The 24274-nt window shown below is 32.2% G+C and overlaps 4 protein-coding genes across 5 annotated transcripts in view; 2 read left to right on the top strand and 2 right to left on the bottom strand.

The window, feature by feature from the left end:
• LOC107448691 (uncharacterized) overlaps nt 1-17952 on the top strand; it is a 201803-nt gene extending 183851 nt beyond the window's left edge. For both annotated transcript variants that reach the window (XR_015429085.1, XR_011637893.2), the window contains exon 7: nt 17640-17952. The gene's annotated coding sequence lies outside the window, so the exon portion shown is untranslated. The remainder of the gene's footprint in view (nt 1-17639) is intronic.
• Nucleotides 4353-4982, bottom strand: LOC147803433 (uncharacterized). Its single transcript, XM_087151311.1, has one exon. The coding sequence runs from the start codon at nt 4980-4982 to the stop codon at nt 4353-4355; it is 630 nt and encodes a 209-aa protein (XP_087007437.1).
• On the bottom strand, nt 5107-7707 carry LOC147803434 (uncharacterized). The gene has a single exon (XM_087151313.1). It carries the CDS (start codon nt 7705-7707, stop codon nt 5107-5109), a length of 2601 nt encoding a protein of 866 aa, XP_087007439.1.
• Nucleotides 13382-23743, top strand: nanos (RNA-binding protein nanos). Its single transcript, XM_016063983.5, has 3 exons — nt 13382-13746; nt 18438-18572; nt 22052-23743. The coding sequence occupies exons 1-3, from the start codon at nt 13557-13559 to the stop codon at nt 22498-22500; spliced, it is 774 nt and encodes a 257-aa protein (XP_015919469.3). The 5' UTR covers nt 13382-13556; the 3' UTR covers nt 22501-23743.
• Nucleotides 23744-24274: the final 531 nt, after the last annotated feature.

Consider the following 24274-nt stretch of genomic DNA (forward strand, 5'->3'; position numbering starts at 1 on the left):
TTTTTCTTCCGCATATTTATAAAGATCTATATTCTTTTTTTTTATAGTAACAAATATTTTTCAAACTTTTCCCTTTTTCAGTACAAGTCTGATCGTTAAGACACGGTTCCCAGCAGATCATCGAAGTCAAGCATCACTGGCTGCGGTCAGTGTGCGGCGTAGGGACCGAGGGTGTGCGGTATTGGTCCTCGTTAAACTGTGCTACCGTAAAGCGCTCGACTTCGCGTGCAGGTCGTTGGGACATGTTATGTGGTATGATAATAAATAAACGCCAAACCGACCACTTGGATCAGTCTGCGTAGGGACCGAGGGTGTGCGGTATTGGTCCTCGTTAAACTGTGCTACCGTAAAGCGCTCGACTTCGCTTGCAGGTCGTTGGGCGACCGAAGCGGGGGTCCCACCCCCCCTGCAGAGGATCAAAATTGTGATGGCATGTCTTCGGATCATCCTCAGGGATGTTTCCCAGACCGTCGCCAATAGCCCATTGTGCAGCTCTAGTGCGACGTAAATGAACTACAACAACAACAACAGTACAAGTGAACGCACGAGTCTAAGTCGCAAAATTATAGATAAATAAGTACAGGCACAAGTCCCAATTTTAATGGCAATATTCCCTTTATAAAAAGAGAAAGTAGCTCATGTTATAAATATACATAAAGGCTCATCTCTTCTCTCAATATTAACATGTAATTTTTGTGCTTAGTCAGATACTCTTATAATGTACGAAACTACTAAACCTGGCCACAAAATTATGTATGAATTCGGGGCCACACTATGAGTCATAATATGGAACCATTACGAGACCAATGGAAAACCGCGAAAATGACTAAGAAGCTTGATTTTCGTTAAGCAGCTAGCTGATCATGTTATGTGGTATGATAATAAATAAACGCCAAACCGATAATCTCAGGTAGGCCACAAGTAAATCTTATCAAATGGTGTCATATATAAATTAAAATGCAAATTTTTAGCTAGTAATTTTTTTATTAGAGAATAATTAGTTTCTCTTTTTATATCTGAATTAAAACTCTTTTCTTACAGTGTGGTAATTTTAATAGAATATTTTAAATTATCGCTCTCAATCTTTCTCTTTTTTTAAACAAAAAGCGCCAGGACACTATGTTAGATATCTGAAGTCTTATATATTTTGCTTTTATATTACACATAATTTTCAAACCTTCCCCATTTGCTGTTTCAGTATAAATAAACGCAAGGCCAACTCGCAAAACTAAAGAAGAATTCGTTGGGACACAAGAGTTTTAATTTTAATGTCAATATTTTTTTTCTTTTTTTTTCCGTATTCGGTTAGAGAAATGGAATCTTTTTCTTCTGTTCATTGTATTAGCCCTAGAGTGAAGAAAAACTACCCTCTCTGAAATCCGCTATTCTTCTTTCCATAGCATCAGACTTAGTGGTGGGGAGTCCCTACCTTAGACAAACCATTGAAACTATATATAAATTTATACCTGTTTCCCTAAAACCTATAATTTTCCTGTTTTTATTCCCACTGACGTGAAAATGTTGATTCATCGTTGAAAACTAAGCAAAGAGCAAAATCCTCATTTTCAACCACTTTGGGTGGAAATGGATGTGTGTCCTGTGACTAAAGGGTCACACATAGAACATCTGTGACTATCTCTAACAAAAAAGATGATGCTATACAATTCTGTAGCAAGTAACATATCATGTCTTACATCGTTATTGGTTTATATAGTTCTTTATGACTTATTCTGTATGGCCCTCATAGCAAGGAAACCAAATTGTCCTAAAACGGTAAAATGTGATAATTAAAAAAAAGTAAAAATCTATTAAAAGATATAAAAATTTGGAAACTTTTCCTAGTATATTTCTTTTAGTTTAATATTGTATGTGACTACACGGAATATTTTGTACCAATTTTTTACATTTTTAGTCGCCTGTGACTACCTTGTATAGGTTTATATACATATGTATAGGTTAATACATAATGTATAGGTTTATATACATAAGTGTGCGTATAGGTTTAAACACCTGCCTGTTCCTTTGAAAATAACTGAGCAAAAAAAGAAAAATTGACCTTAACGTATTATTTATCTTAACCTTTTAAAACAGGATGTAATTTGAGAGTATCTATTTCTGTTTCATGAAAGGCTCAAAACGTAAGAGGTGGTGAGTTAGTTACATTGTTATGATCATTAAACTGAGAAATTTAGGATAAAACTGGGGGGGGGGATTTTTCTTCTGATTTTTGTTGTACGAGGTTTTTTAAAGGATCTGGAATATTTTTTTGTGTCGCTGATTTCAAATCTCCATTAGGTTTCTCTCCACATGCAACAAATTGTATGCAATTTAATAATATATTCCTAACCAGGATTTTTTTCATCTCCAGTGACAACTAGGTGTTCCCATTTTTCGGCTACGTAGGGAGTGGTAAAAAGAAGGTGATAATACATTTCAGTTTATGATATACATGAAGATCATATATTTTTTGTCTTCAGCGTTGTTTTCAAAGGAGCAGGCAAGTGCATGTCTATGTATATACATATATCTATATATCCTTTATAAACTTGTACATCATGACAAAAAAAAAATTTAAAAAAAAATAAACTAAATTAAAAATATCATTTTGAAATTAGTCTGAGATTTTCTGAACAAAACTAATTTTAGATTTGAAATCCCCACACACGAATTAGGTAAGATCAAGCACTTGTGTAAATGCAACAAAAAAATTACATCTGAGTGTCATCATGCCGTCTAGATAAAATACATTATTAACTTCACAATCATTTTTATCTCTGTTACGAAGCAAACAAGGATATGTTAAACCTTTTCAATTAATTTTTATTTATTAATTTTGAAAAAAAATGCCTAATTTATATGAAAATCTAACGAGGTCCTGACTGTTCCATTTTATTTGAGGTCTCGCAGAAAAAGAATTCTTATAAAATCTGGCAACGGCTTTACCGAACCGTTTGGTTTTCTCTCGTTACACAATCACTGAGTATTTTTAGTTTCAGGTATTGGAACAATGCATACTTAATTCACGTATAGGTCAAGGATGGGTGAATTCCTACTCAAGGAACGTTCATAAGCATATTCCGGTCAATTTTTACTCCCCCTTCCTGTCAGCAAAAATAAGCAGCTCTTATTCCCTCCCATCTTCACTTATGTTTTCGACTTAACTTTGTCTATTACAATAGAAATCTAATTTAAGGCTTAAATTCAAGTAAAAGATGTAACTTTGAAACAAAATGTGTGTTACAATTCTTTTTAAAATACTTTGAGTTGAATATTTAAATATCTTTTATGTTTCCCTTCTGTGGTCAGAAATCTTGACCTCTGATGTTTCTTGAAGAAACTTATTTTTCCAACTTTTTCTTCAGCCAATATTAACTTTTATTTCACGTTTCAAATCTGAGTTATTTGTAAAGGGTAATTTTTTTTTTTACAAACTTTTTTGTTTCCTTTCATTTAGTTAAATTTTTTTTTTTTTAAAAAAAAACTTGAAAGTAAGAGGTTTTTTAATGAATCAATTACTTATTGTTCATACTTTCTCCCTCCTCTTTGTCAGTAAGATTAAGTTAAACTCGAAATCGCTTTCCTGTTTTTTTAACTGTAACGTAATATTTGACCGGCCTAAAGAAAAAATAATAGAAGAAAAAAATACATTTCTCTTGTTTTTATCTTAGGGACGGTTTATTTATGATGCCATTCTATCTTCAATATCTTTGACCGGTTCCGTTGTGGATCAGGTAATAGTGCGTTGGCCTTCCAATGAGGTGAGCCGGGTTCGAATCCCAGCGATGGCCGGTCGATACGAATTCCGCAACCAGCAAGCACCGACCACTGTGCTGACTTAAAAACATCCTCAATGGTAGACGGATCATCGGTTAGAGTCCCCTTGCCGTCTGGCTAACCATCGGAGGCTGTTGCAGAATGATTCAGTGGTGAATGGGTGCATTAATTAAAAGAAATCATATTTAATAACAAACAAATTTAATAATAGTAACAATAAAAAATATATGATACGAAAAGGGGCTCTCCAATGAGCCATCCAAATCAATCCATTGCCTGCCACATAAGTGTTTACAGAATTATATGAGTGAGCGATTACAACGCCCTCTTCTGGTCAGGCAGAAATTTGCAACACTCCCCACCTGAACTCTTTTGAGTTCACTTACCATAAATTTGCAAAACAAAAGTTTTTCAAGAACAATATTAGTTGAAATATAAAAAATTTATCTTTAGCAGAAATTTGCAATAATCATAATTAAATGAATGTTCAATAATAAAGATAACAATATAAAACAATCAATTATAACATATGCATATAATCAAAATATATATTTTACACATTGCAATAAACATTTTGTTTAAGGATTAATTTCTAAATTACTTACAAGTTGAACAGAGCGTCTTATATCTCCTTTAGGGGTTTTTATCAAAAGAGAACGAATGTTCCCATCTCGCCCCTGATACACTTCCAAAATTCTTCCCAGCATCCACATATTTCTGGGATAACGCTCATCATTGATTAAAACAATATAATTTACCTTAAATGATGTTATCTTACCTGGTGGTGAAGAAATATAAGCAGATCTTAGATGAAGTAAATATTGCTTCCTCCACCGGTTCCAGAAATGATCCAATAGTGTTTGTTGGTATTTATACCTTTTAGTTAATGAATCTCTATTTACAATCAAATCATTTGGTTTATACTTAACAACAGGTAAAGACATTAATCTTTTACCAACTAAAAAATGAGAAGGTGTAAGTGGAGAAGGTTCTGAGGGTTCGTTATATAGATACGTAATAGGCCTCGAATTTATCATGTCTTCAATTTCCAAAAAGACAGTTTCTAATTCTTTAAGAGTTAGAGAAGATTTACCAATAATTTTCTTTAAACAAGTTTTAACAGTACGTATCTCTCGTTCCCAGAAACCTCCCCACCATGGACTTTTTTCTACAATAAATTTCCAAACAATATTTTTAGATGCAAACATATTTTTTACCTGAGGATCATTAATTTGATTCCACCATTTTTTCAGTTCATTATTTGCCTTTTTAAAGGCTTTTGCATTATCTGAATACAAAATCGAACACAATCCTCTACGAGAAATAAATCTTCTAAATCCCAATAAAAGAATCAGTATTCATATTAATAACTAGCTCTAAATGCACAGCTCTAGTAACTGCACAGGTAAAAATTAACAAATAACACTTATTATTAGAGTCAGTAACAAAAAAAGGTCCAGCAAAATCTACACCAGAAATATCAAAAGGAGGTTGTTCTTTAATTCTGTCAGGTGGTAACGGAGCTACCACTTGAGTACCAGGTTTTACCTTATAACGTCTGCATATTAAACAGTTTCTCAAAACCTTTTTGACAAATTGTTTACCTTTGATTATCCAATATTGTTCCCTTAAGTGAGTTAAAGTAGAATCTACACCTAAATGACCTATTTTAACATGAGCATCTAATATAACTAATTCAACAAATTTATCATTAGAAGGAAGTAGTACAGGATGTTTTGTTTTCACATCATCGCTTGAGAACTGCAAACGTCCCTGTAAAAATAAAAGATTATCATCATTAAGTTTACAATTGAGATTGAAAATTCGTGAATATTTACTCAAAGTATTTTGAGAGAGGAGTTGTTGGATTTCACTCTCGTAATGCAAGAGTTGAACAGTTTTAATCCAGGAATGCAAAGCATTCTGAAGTTCAAAAGCACTAATAGGTCCTTTCAACTTCGAAGAATTTGGCTTGGCATTATGGGCAAACCTTTTTACCCAAGCTGTCACTCTCAAAAGTCTAGTAAGATTGCTGTACTTGTTAATATCAATAGACTTTGTAAGAGAAATGTCAAAAGTCTTGTTTTGAGTCAAAGCGTTCACCACAACAGCTCGTTGTTCTTTCTTGACCACATCACTAGCATCAGGCTGGTTGCAAAACTCTACTGCAGGCCACAAGTTGACCGGATGGGACAACCAAACTGGACCGGACCACCACAGGGAACTCGACACGATTTTAACTGCAGATTTTCCCCTTGTAATGAAATCAGTAGGATTTTCCGCACCGCTGCAATGGTTCCAACACTCTGGAAGCGTAAGTGCCTGCACTTCTGCCACTCGATTAGACACAAATGGTTTCCAAAGCTTTGAAGATCCTTTTATCCAGTGGAGAACTATTTTAGAGTCACTCCAATAGTATATCTGTTGAGTGAAATTAGGAAAAACGTTTTGTAAATATTTCCCTAACCTAGCACCGACGAGAGCTGCCATCAGTTCCAATCTAGCCCAAGTCAAAGTTTTTAACGGAGCAACCTTGCACTTAGAAATAATGAATTTAACTTCAATATGTCCTTCAATTGGTGTATAACGAAGGTATGCCACGGCTCCGTAAGCCTTAGGACTTGCGTCAACAAATATGTGAAGAGAAACATCCCTAATATCCGCCGTTGAACATAGTTTTCGTTCTATTATAACATAATTGTCCAAATCAGCAATTTCAGAACACCATTTCTTCCACTTTTTTACCAAATCGCTAGGTAAGTCTTCGTCCCACTTTAGACCTCGCTCCCAAATTTCCTGCATAATTATTTTAGCTCTAACTACAAATGGACTAATGAATCCACATGGATCAAAAATTTTAGAAATTATTCTCAACACTTGTCTTTTGGTGGTTCCTGATTCCAAGGAAAACCTTAACTCCTTTAAATCTAATTTAATTTTATCTTCAATAGGATCCCACTTTAATCCTAAGAAACCTGCTCCTTGCCCAAAATCAGTGTTTTCCTCATATCCGTTTTTACGCCAAAGTTCATTTAGTTCCATACAATTAGTTTTTAATTTCCTTAAATTAAATCCGGCGGCGCGTAATATTTCAATTGCCGACGAAGATAATTGATACGCATCCTGAATAGTTTTAGCACCATAATACAAATCATCTACGTATAGAGAATTCAACATTTCATAACAATTCGGTTGATCTACCTTAAATTTCCTAATATGAAATTTTAATACGCAAGCAAGAGCAAATGATGACGTAGTTAATCCGAAAGGAAGGCGATTAAATTGAAGTATTCTTTTTGAATTATCTGTTTCATCCGAAAACCATAAAAATTTTAGATAATTTCTATCCTCTTCCGCAATTTCTATCATATGATAGGCCTTTTCCAAATCTCCGCAAAATGCGACTTGATTTTCTCGAAATTTAAGAATTATATCCAATAAATTTGGATAAAGATTAATTCCCGATTCAAGAGAATCATTCAAAGATTTTTTATTTTCATTTGCCTTACTACTACAATCGTAAACAATACGAACGCGACTTGTTTCTTTGTCATTCCTAATTACTGCACGATGAGGCATAAAATATCCTGAATTTAAGTTTTCATTTACACTATTCCCAACAATATTGCATTTTATTTGTTCGGAAACAATTTGTTTATACTGATCTAAAATCTCGGGATTTTTATTTAATTTATTCTCTAACGAATCAAAACGCCTTTTTGCAACTTCATAATTAGAGTCCATTTCCAAAGGGGGGCCTAAATTATCCTTCCACATTAATTTACATACGTAACGTTCTCCATTAAATCGCAAAGAATCCTCGAAATTTTTTATCAATAGATTATCCTTTTCAGAAAGACATATTTTCTCATTCGGAAACTCTTCTATTTCCCAAAATAGCTTAAGATCAAATAAAATAGAAGTAGAGTCCATAGTTATAAGCATACATTCTCACAACTTTCGGCTGAGTCATGACCCAATTTATTATACCCAGAAAGTAACCATCCGAAATGGGAATTAATTAAACTTACATCTTCATTTAATTTCATCCTTTCATTATAAACAATTCTCCAAAAAATACCACTCCCTATCAAAAAATCGCAATTCGTGGTGTGAAATGAGTCAGCGAGTTCGTATCCTTTAGTTTTTAACTCATTCATTAAGAGCACATCTGGCTTGTTCAAAGTTAGATTCGTAATAAAATTTGTTACTAAGCATTCGATTTCGATCCACTTAAAACTATCACTTTTATTTATGAGCTTTAAAGAAATTACAGGATATTCTTTTTCGCATGCTTTAGTTTGGCCGAAAGAATAAATTGCTAATTTTTCATAGCGTACGGGTTTTAATTTTAATTCCTTAGTTAATTTCGAGCTTATAAAATTCCTATGTGATGCATTATCCAGAATGGCGTTTGCCAAAATCGAATTTTTATCCGAACAAGCTAATACAGAACATGTTTGTAGAAAAGCTTTATCTTTGCAAAATATATTATTGTGTGAAACAGAAATATTCTCTACATTGATTTTTGAGTTAGACTGATATTTATTTGAGTTAGTATCGTTTTCCGAATCTTTCGTTTTTGTTTCATTAGCTCTATTTACATAATTTTGTGGTTTAAGAGTTTTCCTACAAACTGATTCGTGATGGTATTTAGAATTACATATTTTACATACAATTCCAGATCTACATAATTTACTGTAATGGTTTCTTTTGAAACAAACCCAACATCGTCCGTCAGACATAAGTTTACCAATTTTTGTTTCAACATCCAATTTTTTACAATCAACAGAATCATGCGAATTTACCAAAGCACAAAAAATACAAATATTTTTTGACTGAGTATGCAAAGTTGAGGCTGTTGCTACGTTTTTAGGTTTAGAGTAATTCTTTTGATAAGTTTGTCCGCTTTGATAATTTTGAAAGGGGGTACGTTTAGATTCGTAATTTTTGGGGCTACTCATTACAGATTCACAAATTTCTCTAGACTCGACCTCGTTCCTTAAAAATGTCATTATTTCCGAAACTTCACAATTTTTATCACGTTTCCTATGAAATTCTAAAACTAATTCTTGGGGCAATAATTTCAATAACAATGGGTTTAATAAATGACCATACGATCCCTCGGTAACATTTAAAGCGCGTAAATTTCTTATGTTTACCTCTATTTCATCATATAGTTTACGCAAACCTTTAACATAAGATGAGTTTCTAACCGGCTCCAAATTTAGTAGTTTAGTCATATATGAATTTATAATGAAATCTGTTCTACCATAACGCTGTTTTAATAGTTCAATGCAAGAATCGTAATTTTTATCGTTTAATTCGAATCCAGCAACAACATTATAGGCAGGGGGAGAAAGAAGGGATTTCAGGTACTGAAATTTTTCAATTTTAGAAAGGGAATCATTTGTACCTATCGCGCTATTAAAGCAGTTAAGGAACTCCGTGAAATTGGAATCACCAGAAAAACGAGGAATTTCTAATTTAGGTAATTTAAGGGCCGAAAAGGTGTGTTCTACAGTTTCAGTAGAAGTATTATGACTTAATTCAGCTACATGATTTATTTCCTTGTTCATTTCTTTAATTTTACTTTTTAACTTTATTTTAGTTGAAATAATTTTTTCATCGTACTCTTCTGATACCTTAATTTCAGTTTTAAATTTTTCTGGATCCGTAATAAGGTCTTCTATATCCGAATCATGTTTTTTAAGAATTTGTTCTTTAGTTTCTAAAAGTTCTAGCAGTTCTTCAAGTGGCGTATCAGTTTCCGCTTGCTCTTCCAAATTTATTCTTTTAATTAATTTCGTTATACCGCTTCTTACACTGCTTCTTTTTTCTATAAGTTTATTAATCTTATCCATTTTCAAATAGTAATATATATAATATATAAGTGATAAAGTCTCCTACCGTGCAATCCAAATCCAAATAATGTAAATCCAAATTCAATAATGCAATAGTCCAATTATGCAATAATGTCCCAGTTTTGCAAGATCGGGAATAGTTATACACCGATATTGTAATTCCTCTTTGTACTAACAACCTTTTGTCGAACAGTCCAATTTTTATTTTAGCGATATTCGCGGACGTAATGCACCATGTTGCAGAATGATTCAGTGGTGAATGGGTGCATTAATTAAAGAAACCATATTTAATAACAAACAAATTTAATAATAGTAACAATAAAAAATATATGATACGAAAAGGGGCTCTCCAATGAGCCATCCAAATCAATCCATTGCCTGCCACATAAGTGTTTTTAGAATTATAATGAGTGAGTGATTACAACGCCCTCTTCTGGTCAGGCAGAAATTTGTAACACACGTTAAATCTGTCGAGTCACAAAGTCCTTCATGTTCAAATAACAAATCAAACTTCTGGGGGTACTGGTTCAGTAGTTTCCTTGTCTTTTGGAATGGTTCAAAATTACAAGGCTACAGAGTTGAACTTTAGTAGTCGTAGACCCAAAAAATTGGGTCGGCGGTTCAACGACGGTTATAAAACATTTTTGACCCAGCCGTGGTGGCTCAGGGGATAGAGCGTTCGCCTTCTAATGAGTTGAACCGGGTTCAAATCCCAGCGATGGCTGGTCGACACGAATTCCGCACCCGGCTAGCACCGACCACTGTGCTGACTTAAAAATATCCTCAGTGGTAGACGGATCATGGGTTAAAGTCACCTTGCCGTCAGACTAACCGTGGGTGTTTGTAGCTGTTATCTTCTCCGTGTAACAGATATGAGAATCAGTTCCATCAAAAAGACCTACACGATGGCAAATTTCTCCCCAGACTTGATCCAGGAGTTCCCTTGTCTTCTGGATTGGGTTAAAAATTTCAAGGATACGGAGTTTAACATTAATAGTCGTTCAGGCTATGACGCTTATCGTCACTTATCGTTCCATTAGTACACAGAACCTTAACAAAATTAAATAAGCTCTCTTGAGTTAAGTCGTAAGTACGTGTCGAAAGGTTAATCAGGAGTTTATAGTCCAATTTTGACCTAATATGTGACCTTTATAAAATTTAGCAATAGTTATATCAAATAAAAAAAACGGTATAATATATATAAGATCCGATATAGAGAAGAAGTAGGGTGTGCAGTCCAGAAACGATTTGAAATGCAGTATGGGTAAAATCTCTCCATATAAAATAGTCCCTTTTTTATATATTAATTAAAGTATTTTATTTTAACAATATAAGATAATAACTTTAAATAAATGTAACAGTTTTATTATAGTGGAATATACCTAATTATTTATTGCCTGCACCATCGTATCCAAAATTGGGTCAGCTGCTCAACAACGGTTATAAAATACTTTTGACCCAATCCTTGTCACGAGTGTCGCCATTTCTAGCCCACACTACAGGGGCTGGACGAAATATGGAAACACTTCTATACTAACTATACATAAACAATCATTTCTTTTATTAGCAAATATTTTGAAATCTTTTACAGGGTAAAACTATCGGCACAATTTCAAAGATCGAACTGCAAGCTTTTAGAAATGGTGCCATGTTTACCCATGCAAAATTTGGATCGACCAAAATGTGGAGAGGAAGTTAACCTTTTCGGGACAGGCGAGTCATAAATGTATTCATACGGAATCAGAATAGTAAAAAATAAAAAGTGGTAGCTTAAGTTTGGGCATAGCTAATTTGACAGACTTATTTTTGTTTTCATTTTATAACTAACATATCCAATCCTTGTGTGTTAAAACTACAACTATAATTTTTTTTTAATTCGAACCAAATAGTGGTGAATTAAATAAAGCAAACGGTTATTATCCCGGCCACAAACAAACAGCTATAAAAACAGTTTGGCTACCAGTTGTATCTTATTTACTCTGATTATCGACACCCTCAGAACACCGACATACGTGCCACGCCCGTCTCGAAGATGTTAATAACTTATCTTCAAACTTAAATACCAGTATTGAGAAACAAGTAAAGATGTTTTTTAGTACTTACACATATGCAAGCAATTCCGAAACAAAACACATGCTATAAAGCTCAGATTTTATTGACTGCGTGTTCGAATGGCATCTGTGAATATAAAAATAATACTTAATAGATGTATCCTTATTTTTGATGTAAATTATATATAACATATAATCTTAAAAAAAAATCACTTTTCTGATTTTAAATGTGTGTCACAATTCTTGATACCTTCTTGTCATACACTGTCATAATTCACGAAACCCCTCCCGCCTCTGCAGCCGTGAAATCATCTAGATCAGTGGTTTCCAACTGGCGGCCCGGGGGCCGCATCCGGCCCGCGAAGCCTTTCTTGTGGCCCGCGAACTAAAATATATTAGTTGTCATCTTTTCGCGGACAATTTTCGTAAAAAATCTATATGGGTTTAAATTCTTTTCTCGTTAATAAAAACCTAATTTCTTCGTTTCTGTAAAATTTATCATACCAACGGTGCAAAAAAAGTTATTTCTCAGGTTTTGCATCCAAGAAAATATTTATTCCAATACAAAAATAATCGTGTATGTTGTTCTTTTTTATTAATTTTTTTTTGTATTTTGTGAATATAATTTAGCATGTGTGTATCAGAAATTTTCTCGAAGAAATTCTCCGATTTAACTTTTTGAAACCACTCATTTTGGATGAAAATATTTACACACGCATTTGTAAATTTTAAATATAAATATCTATTCTCTGGTGGTTGCAGCAGGCAAACCTCAATCTTGTCATTGAACATTTTGTGTGCTACTATGTAAGTTTTAATACCAACCTTTTTAAAGTTTTATATCTTAACAATTAGATATCTGTTGCACATTAATTGCTTAATGCATGGGTGCACATTAAAGTTATTGTAGCCCGAATTTCTTAACATGCAATTAAACATTTTTAAAAATCTACTTCTTATTTAAATTTGTAATTCAATACTTTTATTTTTTACAACTTGGTAAAAATCTGACAGTAATATTTAATGTTCCTTCAAACATAAAAGAGTCCTACATAAAATTTTGATAAAGTTGCGGCCCGTCACTTGATTTGTGTTTTTAATTGTGGCCCCCGGCCTCATGTAAGTTGGAAAACCTTGATTTAGATGGACGATCCTTAAAATAATAGATGAAATCGCATCGTTTACCCTACCCCATTATGCAAAAAACTGACGCAGTTTAACTTGCTTTCTCATGTGAATGTAAGAAAGATATGAAAATAACATAATTAATGTACTAATTTATGGGTTTAAAAACAATTACGGTTATAAGGGATCGAAAATTGTCTTCAAGATACAACAAGATGTCAAAAGTTTTTAATGTTAGTTGCTGTTTGTTGATATTATTAAAGAACATTCTTTTGAGTTGTACCTTTTTTGCTGAGTAGATGCAATATGATTTCAAGGATCAAAATTCAAACACCAATTCATAATATTTAATATTTTGCATCCTTTTTTTCGGTTTCGATTTGCAATTAATATTCATTGATAACAACATCCAGACGTTAAGTTATCGAAACAAAGACAATCTGACGCCGAGATTGACGACCATTGTAGTTTAGTGTCTCTCATCATTGGTTTATTCTCGAATAAAAAAAATCAAAGCTAAACAAAAATCGAATAATAAATTTCATTCAAAGGCGTGGCAACTTGGAGAAATTTATTTCCGTAGTAATATTTATTCCATTCTTGCATTTCGTTTTGACGAATGAGGCAGCGTTGGTTAATTCCTTAATCTTGTTGTTCAAACTGAAAATAAATTAGTAAAATTAGGAATACTGAGCACTCCGTGTATATTCCTTTTTTCAATTGTATTGTTTCAATTACCACGATGAATTTTTTGCAACAACAAAACAGTGGCGATTTCAACACATGGAAAGGAAATGCTGGCTTAAGCAGGATTAATTATCCTCAGCCTTATTACGCAAAACCAGAAATGAGTTACAATTATGACCTTTGGTCTACAACTGAAGCTTTTGGACCAAGTCAACGAAATTCGATTTTAATGAATTGCGCCCAAAGTAAGTTTTAAGATGATTGTTAATTTATGTTGTAATTTATTATGGTTGTAATTTACACAATTCTAAGTTAGTGTAGTTAATATCGTTATCATAATCCATGATTAATTCAAAAATGCTTTGATTGAAGGTCTTTTGGAATCATGTGATCATCATTTGTATAATATCTCTCGTAACCGAAACCGAAAATTTCCATTAATTCAAAGGAAACGACCTGGAAGTAATTGATGTTATTAAATGTTATAGTTTCTGAAAGAACTTTTGTTGATCTTAAAAAATTCGTATGTGTTATCTTGCGTGTATTTTGTTTAACTTACTAAATTTCTAAGAACCAGTGCCAATGTTTAGAACCCATCTTGTAGAACGGAAAATAGCGTAACACACAGTTTGCCAGGTCTTGTAAAATTTTAAAAAGTGGTAACAAAAGTATCTTTAGCAAGTTATAATTCACTATCAAACCTAAGATATTAAAGTAAATTCATATTGGAACGAATTCCAGTTCTTTCAAGATTTAAAAATGAAAGCAAACCAATATATAATATAGAAATTTTATTAAAATATCGAAACAACCGTTCGAACTCAGGTAGCAGCTTATTGCTCTCATGAAGTAACATTATTTAATGGCAATTATTATTTAATTTTAGTGTTATTTTAATGATTAAAATGGTAGATAGCTGAGTTGATGAGAAAGGCAGGAATGAAGAATGTACTGGTTAAGTGTTTTAGATATTTTATTATGATATTGGAGCAGCTAGGCTCCCAGGATTTGTAGATTTCTTATTGTAACTCTTTGATCAATTATAAATCATAACTTTTTTAATATAACATAAGCCAATGAGTGTTGTAGGCAGCTCCATTGTAGAACCTGCGCGTGACACTAAATAAAGTAAATAATATTTAAAAAAAACATTTTGCCAAGATGCGCATTGTTTGAAACTAAAATTACCTGAATTCAATGATAAACGTTTAAAATAAATTTTAATCGGATATTAATAAAACTTAGGACATTTAATAAGCTTTTAAACATTTTAGTTTTGATTCTCTAAAACGAGAAATGGAGTACAAGTAGTCAGTTAATCAGTACTGAGAAATAATATGAAATCTGGTTCATAACTGAAAACATATATCGACACAATAAAAGAGCTTGATGGAAGAACCAGGTATGTGAATTTTTTTGGAGAATTATTGAACAAAAAGTGGTTGCAACAATAAGGGTATGTTTAATGTAAAAAGAACTGTCATTTCCTTGACTTACATTTTAATACAATTAATCACATCAGTTTTTAGTATGTTTGCATGATTTTTATTTCAAATTTAACATAGGTAAATATACTAAAGCAAAGTTTCCGCATTCTTATAAATTGGTAAGAAAATAGTTCGGAAGAAACTTTTTTCGTTCTTGAAATGTCCCTTACCTGGTTCTTCCACTAAGTGTTATAATTAATATAACTAAAGTAATTTAAATTTTTTATGTTACTATTATTTGTTGTCCTTTTCGGTGGCTTCACGTTATTGAACTAAGCAAATCTAAGAATATAACTATTTGAACGGATACTGAATACGGCCGCCGAATCTAAATTTTTATGAAAAAAATATCATTAAATATTTTTTATATATAAATAAGTGGCCCAGGTGATGGAGCACTCGCCCCTGAATGAGGTGACCTGGGTTCGAATCTCAGAGCGATGCCCAATGATCACGCACAGGACTCGCCTCAACCACAGTACTGGAGTAAAATATCCCCAGTGGTAGACGGATCATGGACTAGAGAACCCTTGCCGTTAGAGGATTTTCGTTTTCTTCCTACCCATGTAATGCAAATGTGGGTTAGTTTCATCCAAAAGTCTTCCTTAAAGGCAAATTTTTCCCAATACTTGATCCAAAAGGTGAATTGGCTTCACTATAACAAGGCTACGTAGTTGAACACTAGTATTCGTCGTAAGCTCAAAAAATAGTGTTGGCTGCTCAACGACGGTTATGAAATAAAATACATATAAACGAGTTTAGTTCGTAAATGAATGTTCTTTTCACTAATCTTTTATATTGTTTTTAGAAAAAACATTCGATTAAATTTTCTTTTTTCACAAGCATTTCAATGAAATACCTGTACTTATATAAAAATTAAGAAAATATTAATGGGATATAAATTTCGAAACCTGTAATTACATTTATATCCCATTAATATCGAGTTATTAATGGGATATACATTTAATTGCAGGCTTCGATAAACATCGCGCATTGAACGAAGCGAAAGTTGTGTCGACGAAATGAGCTGTCTGTGAAAGGATAGTGTCGACAAAGTAACGTCGGCTGTGGGGAAAGTGAATTTCATCGTTATAAACCAAACCCTTTTATTTATTAAATTGTAAATTAAAGACGTGCTCTACCAACACTTCTTAGAAGGGAGGCCTGAGCACGAATCAATTTAGTTGTCCGATGTAGCAAATATAAACTGCGCAGTGGAGGTATTAGGGATACTAAGCTGCGTACTGTGGGATTAAAAGAGAGATTTCCCTTAAAGAATCGATTCTTTTTCTAAACAAATTTTTGTATAATTAGTAAATTAGCTCATTTTTTTTATTTCAGTTACCGTTGGTTTATAAATTGATTAGTGTTTCAAGAAACAATTCAAATTCGACGACTACAAACAAAATAAACGCGTTTCAGATAACTCTTGAATATGGTGGCTCATATATTATCCATGTTAATCCTGGAAAAAATAAATTAAAAAATAATCAAATATCAATGAAAATCGTTATTTGATTCAACATAACTGTACGCTAGCAATCATCAATACTTGAAGGAAAGGGAAAAAAAAGGGGGAATGGTCCACGTATCAACAAATGTCAATGCTAAATTTATGAGAAAATTTCTATTTTCGAAAGTCAATAAGTTTCAAAGCAACACGTGCTTATAAAATTCCCTGGGTTAGCTTTCTTCTTTAAAATATTACGTCTTTCAGCAAAAAAATTCTAAATTAGGAATCTCGTCCCTATGGCAGAATTGCGGCGACATGGCGACGTAGTCGCAGAACATCTTGCAAAAGATTTTCTTTTGGAAAAATTTATGTGGTTTTCTTATCTGCAGAAATGTACACGTAAAATTTGAATTGCGCATTTAAATAATCACTTTTTGTCTCGTTCAATTTACGCCGATAGTATCGTAAATCCATGTAGTGTTTCAATTTTATTTTCGGCAGTTATTGATTTTCACATAGTTTCTAATTATCCCCATATATTTCAGACGATATTTGAAATTAGAATAAAGCTTTCGAGTATTTACTTTTTAAGGCAACGATTCCATCGTTTTTTTTCTGTGGCAATTATTGATTTTGATTTCCATATAAATTTTAAAATCCGATATTATTTATTACAACAATCAAATATTAAAACGAAGTACGCATTCCAGTAACCCCTTTTTAATGAGTCCGATTTGCATGATTTCATCGTCGATCTGTTTTTTGGTACTTACTTCTACAGATTTCATGATTTTAATATTTTTTTTCGAATGCGATAATGATTTGTAAAATGCGATGAGGAAAATAATCCAATTTTCCCCAACAAAATGCAAGACTATCACCCATAACATTAGAATAAAAAGTATTACATATTCAATGAAAATATTTTTGCTTCTTTTGTAAACACAGCGTTTTCATTACTTTAAATAAGTAACATATATATTTGTTATTATTGAATATTTTATTTTATAACCGTCGTCGCCCCAATTTCATGCGTTTACGACTACTGATGTTCAACTCCGTAGCCTTGTAATTTTGAACCAATCCAGAAGACAAGGAAACTCCTGAATCAGTTATCCCCAGAGGTATTGATTTGTTATGGTTATGGGAACATGGAGAACTTTGCAACTCGATAGATTTTAACGTGCATCACGAGCAGGGCTGATTGTGCTCCAGAAAAAATCCGGATTTCTGGATTTTTCGCAAAGTTTCCGGAAGTTTTCGGAGATTGAAGGTCCAGAAATTTTAAAAAATCATTGATCACAGAAGTTTCCGGAAATCAAATTTTCAAAGGTGGAACTTTATAAGATTATAATAATGATTAATATTCATTTTTTATCAGTAAATAGTTGTTTTAATCATAAACTCAAGAAAAAAAGGCATATTTGTAAATTTTAATTACCTCTCCAGGTTATCATAGTTATGTGTAAAATTGTAAATATATTTTAAGTAAACTAAGAAATATTGAGAAATAGGAAAAATAGTTTTAATAAGAAATTTTTTTCAATGTTAACTTTTTTTTAACTCAAGAAATTTTCCGGAATTTTGGTTTGGGCTCACAATCACCCCTGCACGAGACTCGACAGATTTTAACATGCACCAGTCACCATCTACTACACGGGGAGTCTTCGGCCGGCGAGGATTGAACCCACGACCTCTTGGACATGGGCCCAGCGCCCTACCGACCAGGCTACCCCGGCCAATCATATTCTTATAGACAGCAGCATCAGCATTCATATGGATTATTAAAGGTTTAAATTACATTATAAATTATAATAATACGATAATAAGGAGCTGGTTACAAGGATGACTCACAAACTCTTCACTTTATTATTGTAGATAATTTAACTAAGATACTCATGTTTTAATCAAATTCTTCAAGAATTATTTAACATTCTTTCCTTTTAAATTGTACACTTTTTGATTGTATTCTAATTTTAAAAATTTTACTTCTCAGATAATCACCATACATGGGCCAACAATTCTGCTTTTCAGAATCGAATAAATCCTTCAGGTATTTCAATCAACGACACCAGTCCCACCAATAAGTCTAACTCTACTATTCCTCTTGGCATGAACTGTGGCCAAATTAGTAAGTGTTTTTTTATTTCATTTAATTAAGTTGTTTTAATTATTATAAATTAAATTGATTTTATTTAGACGTACAGTTCTGTAAAACTAAAGCAGAACTATTGTATAAATTTCAATAATAGAATTTTCACAAAGTTACTTTAATAATAGCTAAGTTAAAATTTATTTTACTCAAAATTGCATTTTTCCCCACTTACATTAGATAATGAAAATGGCACTAGTACGGTCGTTGGAAAAGATTTTAGGAAGTGGTAGACGACGTAAAACAAAACTTAAGTGTATAGGAAGAATTTTTTTTAAATGAAACACTTTGAGACATTTATAAGTATGTTTAGTCAACAAATAGAGCTTATCTGCTTTTTTTTTAAAAAAAAAAAATTTCGATTCTTAGTGGTAGTTAAAATTTATTTATTTATTTATTTATTTGAATTTTTAAACTTCAAGATTTACAACATGTTGCTACCTCTACAGCAGTGTTTCTTAACCTTTTTGATATAATGGACCACTTTTAAAATTTTTTAAGAAGTCACGGACCACCCCCCTGTGAAAAAAATAATTGCAAAAAACATCAATAATTAGAAAACATTTAATTATATTATTTTAATAATATATAAAATTTTTAAAATTAAAATTCTTAATGTGAAGGTTGCTGCTGCTTTTCCTTAATTAATAAATTGAATTGGGGGATGGTTTTCGACTAAGCAATATCATGTTCAATATTCAATCGATTTCGATGTTATGTTTTTATTGTCACAAGTGTGGAAAATCCCGCTTCGCAAAGATACACTGTCGCAAACGGAATTATAGCTGCCATAGCTTGCTTTACAAGCAATGCAATGGGTAGGCTTCCAAACGTTTTAAAAATTAGGAGCAGTCAGCAGACCCCCAAAATATAACTCATGGACCTCTTAGGGGTTCATGAACCACAGGTTAAGAAACCCTGCTCCACAGGGATCTGTCCAAACATTTTGTGAAAGGTCCTGTTTTTGTAAAATTGTGAAAAAACTACACTTTTTTGTGAATATAAAATAAGCGTTAAGTCACATTCTTTCACAATAACAGGACCCTGGTTGAAAGAATGTGACTTAACGTTTATTTTATATTCACAAATTACGAGTAATTTTTTCACAATTTTACAAAAACGGACTTTTCACAAAATGTTTGGACAGACCCCTGATAAATAAAATGAACATATAAATATATGGGTGTTGCTCAAGAGCCAAAGTTGCCATGGATCAATTAGAAAAAGAAGGGGGGGGGGATTCTCTTTCTTCTCAGAAGAAGGTGTGGTTTTTCAATCTATTTGTTTATAAATCATTGTCACTCTTATTATCGTAAACAACCAATCTTCCTCTTTTAACGGCATCATGACTCTCAAGAATATTAAGTTTCCGAGAAGTGAACTGATCAGCAGATCTGTAGGTTCTGCATTAATTTAGGTGACGGTGTAGCTTTTATTGTTGTTTCCTGTTACAATTGATTTGCTTTTCTTTTTTCTGAAAGTGCTGTTTAAAATAAAAGAACTTTTCATCTTAGATCTTTCATATACTACTTAACTTTTTATTGTTCTTATTCTATACTTTTGCCTTTGATTATTCTAATGTCACATTTTATATTCAAAAATATTTACGTTTCTTACTCTTAGCATATCTGTAATAGTTTTGTGACAAAGTAATTAATAATTTTTTCATTTATCAAAAATGGTACATAAAACAAATTACATTGAAACATTAGGTTTGCGCTAAAAAACGCCGTGAGAGGACCAAATTCGAATCAATTGACTCAAATCAAGTGATTTTGATTACTGATTCAAGTAAAGGGATTCAGAACAATCATTCGAATCAAACGAATCAGATCAGTGATTCGAATCATGCGATTAAGATCACTATTGAAATTAAGTGATTCAGATCAATAATTAGAATCAAGTTATACAAATCACCGATTAGAATCAAGTGATTCAGATCAGTTATTCGAATTATGCCATTTTGGATCAATGATTCTAATTATGCGATTCGAATAATTGATTCTAATCGAGTGATTCAAATCATGTGACTTGAATCTCATTTCGAATCTAGTAATTTCGATCACTGATTCGATTAACGGGATTTAAATGACATAATGACAAATCACTTGATTCGAAATTGCAAAAAATTCGAATGAAGTTCAATTACCTATCACTATATTTCTTTTAACTAATGTCGATCAGTCTCATCTCCAGTTGCTCGGTCTTATCTCCAGCTTTGTACCTGATAGTCAATACAAATAGCTCACTGATCGCTTATTAAAATTATTTACCATCAGATATATTATTTTCTCGAGCAATTGATCTTCCTTACAAACTTTGACCACTTCCTTACTAACTAAAGCAATTTAGAGTGAACACCGAATAGCAGAGTTAAAGCAGAATTAATGTTAACCAAATAGCAGACAGAATTTATATCACCAAATAGAAGAGTATGAGCAGAATTTATGTCACCATTTTTTAAGAGAAACATTATTGAACAGCCGACCCAATTTTTTGTGTTTACGACTACTAATGTTCAACTCGGTAGCCTTGTAATTTTAAACCCAATCCAGAAGATAAGGAAACTCCTGGATCAGTACCTTCGGATGTATAATTTGTTATAGGAACGCGGAGGACTAAGTGACCCGACTGATTTAACGTGCACCAGTCATCATTTACTACACGGGGAATCTACGGCCGGCGGGGGTCGACGCCACGACCTCTTGGAATCACTTTTTCAAAATTTAAAAACATTGTAAGTGAAATAATTATTAGAAAATTCTGTTTTTGGGGGGAAAGAGGGTGAAGGCGAAGCACTGAGGCTCATTCCTTCTATTATAAACTAATATCAGCACTTGGAATTTCCCTTTCGTTTTTCAGAAGTGATGCACAATACGTTTTTCATCAATGATTAGAAAAAAATAGGAATATGAAAGTGCACGTAGAAATGTAGTTTTTTAATTTAATTTCTTTATTTTCTAATCTTTTGCTTATTGTACCAGATGTAAGAAAAGAACATTTTTTTTACATTTATTTAATTAATTAAAATTTTTTGCCCAGAGCGGAAGCCATTATTACACAAAGGGTCATTTTAGGAGTAATTTTTATCCGTTAACAGACCCAGCACATAGTATTTCGGAGAATATGAAAATCTGTGTTTTATACAAAAATATTTTGAAAATGAAGTAATTTAATTAGCAGTCGTTTTAAAAATAAAGAACACGTATGAATTGTTTGGCCGTAAGATTAACAGCGGGCACTCGAAATTTTTTTCATTTTAAGAATAAATTTTTTATAAATTAATTTTCAGGACAAAATTTAGAGTCAATGTATTGATAGCAAAAAATTAAATATATGTTTTTTTTTAACGTAACATGTTTTGAAAGTTTATTGCTGAAATTGAAGCAATTAATATTTATAGGCTGTGATTGCAATGCCCATTTATATAATGCATTTAAAACCATTTTCTGCTGCAGGTCCACCATACTGGAGAGCAATTACATCCTCAAAATCAATGCATAATGGCGCTGAAGGCATCCAAAAGCCAGAAGCTCATAACTGCAATCCAGTTGTCCACTACAACAGTTATCGACCGGCTATGATTCATCAACCAAATAGTTTCAGTCAGTTCAAAAAAAGTGTATCCCCGCCAGGATTGATGCAAAGTTGCAATTTCTGTCGTCGCAATGGAGAACGCAAAGAATTTTACACCAATCATGTTTTGAAAGACAGCACTGGCGATGTTCAGTGCCCAATATTGCGACAGCATATCTGCGAACTATGTGGCCAAACTGGTCCAAAAGCACATACCCAAGCCTACTGCCCACTGTCAAAAAATAAACCTGGCAAAAAGAATCGACCTCTTACCATCAAGCTCAAGGAAACTCAACGTGATAGTTGTGGACGCGTAAGATTCTCATTTTAGTTATGCGAACTGCTTGAAACATTTTGTCCAAAAGGGGCAAAAAACAAATGCAATTATCTTCTGTGTTTCTTGCAATTATAAACAGGGTGCGTAGCGTTTTTTAAAGGTGCTTATTTTCCTTTTTTTTTAAAGCCCTTAAAGGTGCTTTTTTCATTGGGTGTTTTTAAAAAGCGCTTAATTTTTCCTTTTCAAAATGAGATTTTTCCTTTTATGGTGATTTTCGCTTCAAATTATGCAAAAAGACTCAGCTCACATTCAAAATTTTCACAATTAATTCAACCCCAATCTATTTCGGCTTATTGCCAGTCCGTAGCGTATGAAAACAACATTCGTTTTACATGATTCAAAATTTCATGATTTTTGACAATTGTCAAAAACAATGAAAAAAAAAAATTTTTTTTTTTTGACCTGACGGTTAAAACAAGATAAAACCATAAATTGTCAAAAACTTTCCCACTCTGCCTAATTATGATATTTTTTTATGCACCCTGTATAAAGCAATTCAATAAGTATTCCATCATTTATTCATTTTTGCATTCTTAAAAACACTTGTTAAATGTTTAATGCCTTTTTTTCCCTTGAACTTGCTTAATTGAACTGATATTTTTTAAGGTTTGTGTTACAGTAGGGAACCGATTATCCGGAACGATCGGGACCATCGCTATTCCGGATAACTGATTTTTCCGGTTTTCTGAATGGCTACTGAAAGCCGTTTTTTTTTATTGTTAAATTCAACTAAAAAAGAAAAATATTTACAAATAATCTTAAAAAGAAGAAAAAACGATGAAGTAATACACTAATGATTATTTCTAAAATGATGGTAAGGTAAAAAAGAATGGATGGTAAGGTAAAAAAGAAAGAAAAATCCTAAAATCTTATGTGGAAAAAAAAATTTTTTTTTAAAAAATGGTGGGAAAATTCACTGAATTTCGTTCCGGTTTTTTGGTTTTCCGGATAACGGGTTCTGTACTTATATGAATGATATTAGCATTTTAATATCACAATATATCCTCCACGAAAATATCCATTTGTCATATCGGTAATATTATGTTTAAAAAATGTTATTCATTAATTATCCAAATTTTACATGCATGAGAAAGTTATAGAATTAATTTCTATTTCAAGTCCTATTCTTATATTAAATTTATGTATTGTGTTAAAAGTTGTCCAATAATATTGTGTTTCAAAGATGTAATTCATTATTATATATTTGCAAGTATGAAAATAAAACATATACCAGAAATTTATAGAATAATGTCTGTAAGTTGTTAGACTCTTACTCTTATTTTAAATTTCCTTATTTAATTAATTATAGAATAATTTCTGTTTCAAAAATGTAATTTGATAAGATTGTTACTTAAAAGTAATTATCCATAAACAGGGATACAAAATTGAACAAGTGTTAAAAGTGAGGTAATAAAATTTTTTATGTTCAATAAGGTAAGTGTTTGTTTATTTATGCATATTTGTATAAAATTTTTTTTATTTAATTTCCAAAATATTTGACAGGATTCATAGTTGCACCGCTTATATTACACAGGATGCCTAGCGTTTTTAAAAAGTACTTATTTTTGATTTATGTTTTTTTTTTTTTTTTTTTTGCCGTGTCGATTGTTTTTCTTAATTACTAAAAAATTCATGATTTTTCACAATTTTCTCTGCAATATTCATCAAAAAATTTTATCATGATCATGTGAAGTTTTTGAATTTTATGTTTATAAATTAAGAGCTTTAAACGATTGAAAAAAAATTATATTTCTCCACAGATCCTAAT

This window comes from Parasteatoda tepidariorum, chromosome 9 (assembly GCF_982258835.1).
Source record: "Parasteatoda tepidariorum strain Cologne lab strain chromosome 9, Ptep-v5.0, whole genome shotgun sequence".
In the NCBI taxonomy this organism is placed as follows: domain Eukaryota; kingdom Metazoa; phylum Arthropoda; class Arachnida; order Araneae; family Theridiidae; genus Parasteatoda; species Parasteatoda tepidariorum.

Excerpts from the sequence above, each read along its gene's own strand:
- LOC147803433 (XM_087151311.1), bottom strand. The coding sequence starts at position 4,982 with ATGTTTGCATCTAAAAATATTGTTTGGAAATTTATTGTAGAAAAAAGT.
- LOC147803434 (XM_087151313.1), bottom strand. The coding sequence starts at position 7,707 with ATGGACTCTACTTCTATTTTATTTGATCTTAAGCTATTTTGGGAAATA.
- nanos (XM_016063983.5), top strand. The coding sequence starts at position 13,557 with ATGAATTTTTTGCAACAACAAAACAGTGGCGATTTCAACACATGGAAA. Across the intron at positions 13,747-18,437 it reads TTTAATGAATTGCGCCCAAA|ATAATCACCATACATGGGCC; the intron begins GTAAGTTTTAAG and ends TTTACTTCTCAG. Across the intron at positions 18,573-22,051 it reads CATGAACTGTGGCCAAATTA|GTCCACCATACTGGAGAGCA; the intron begins GTAAGTGTTTTT and ends TTTCTGCTGCAG.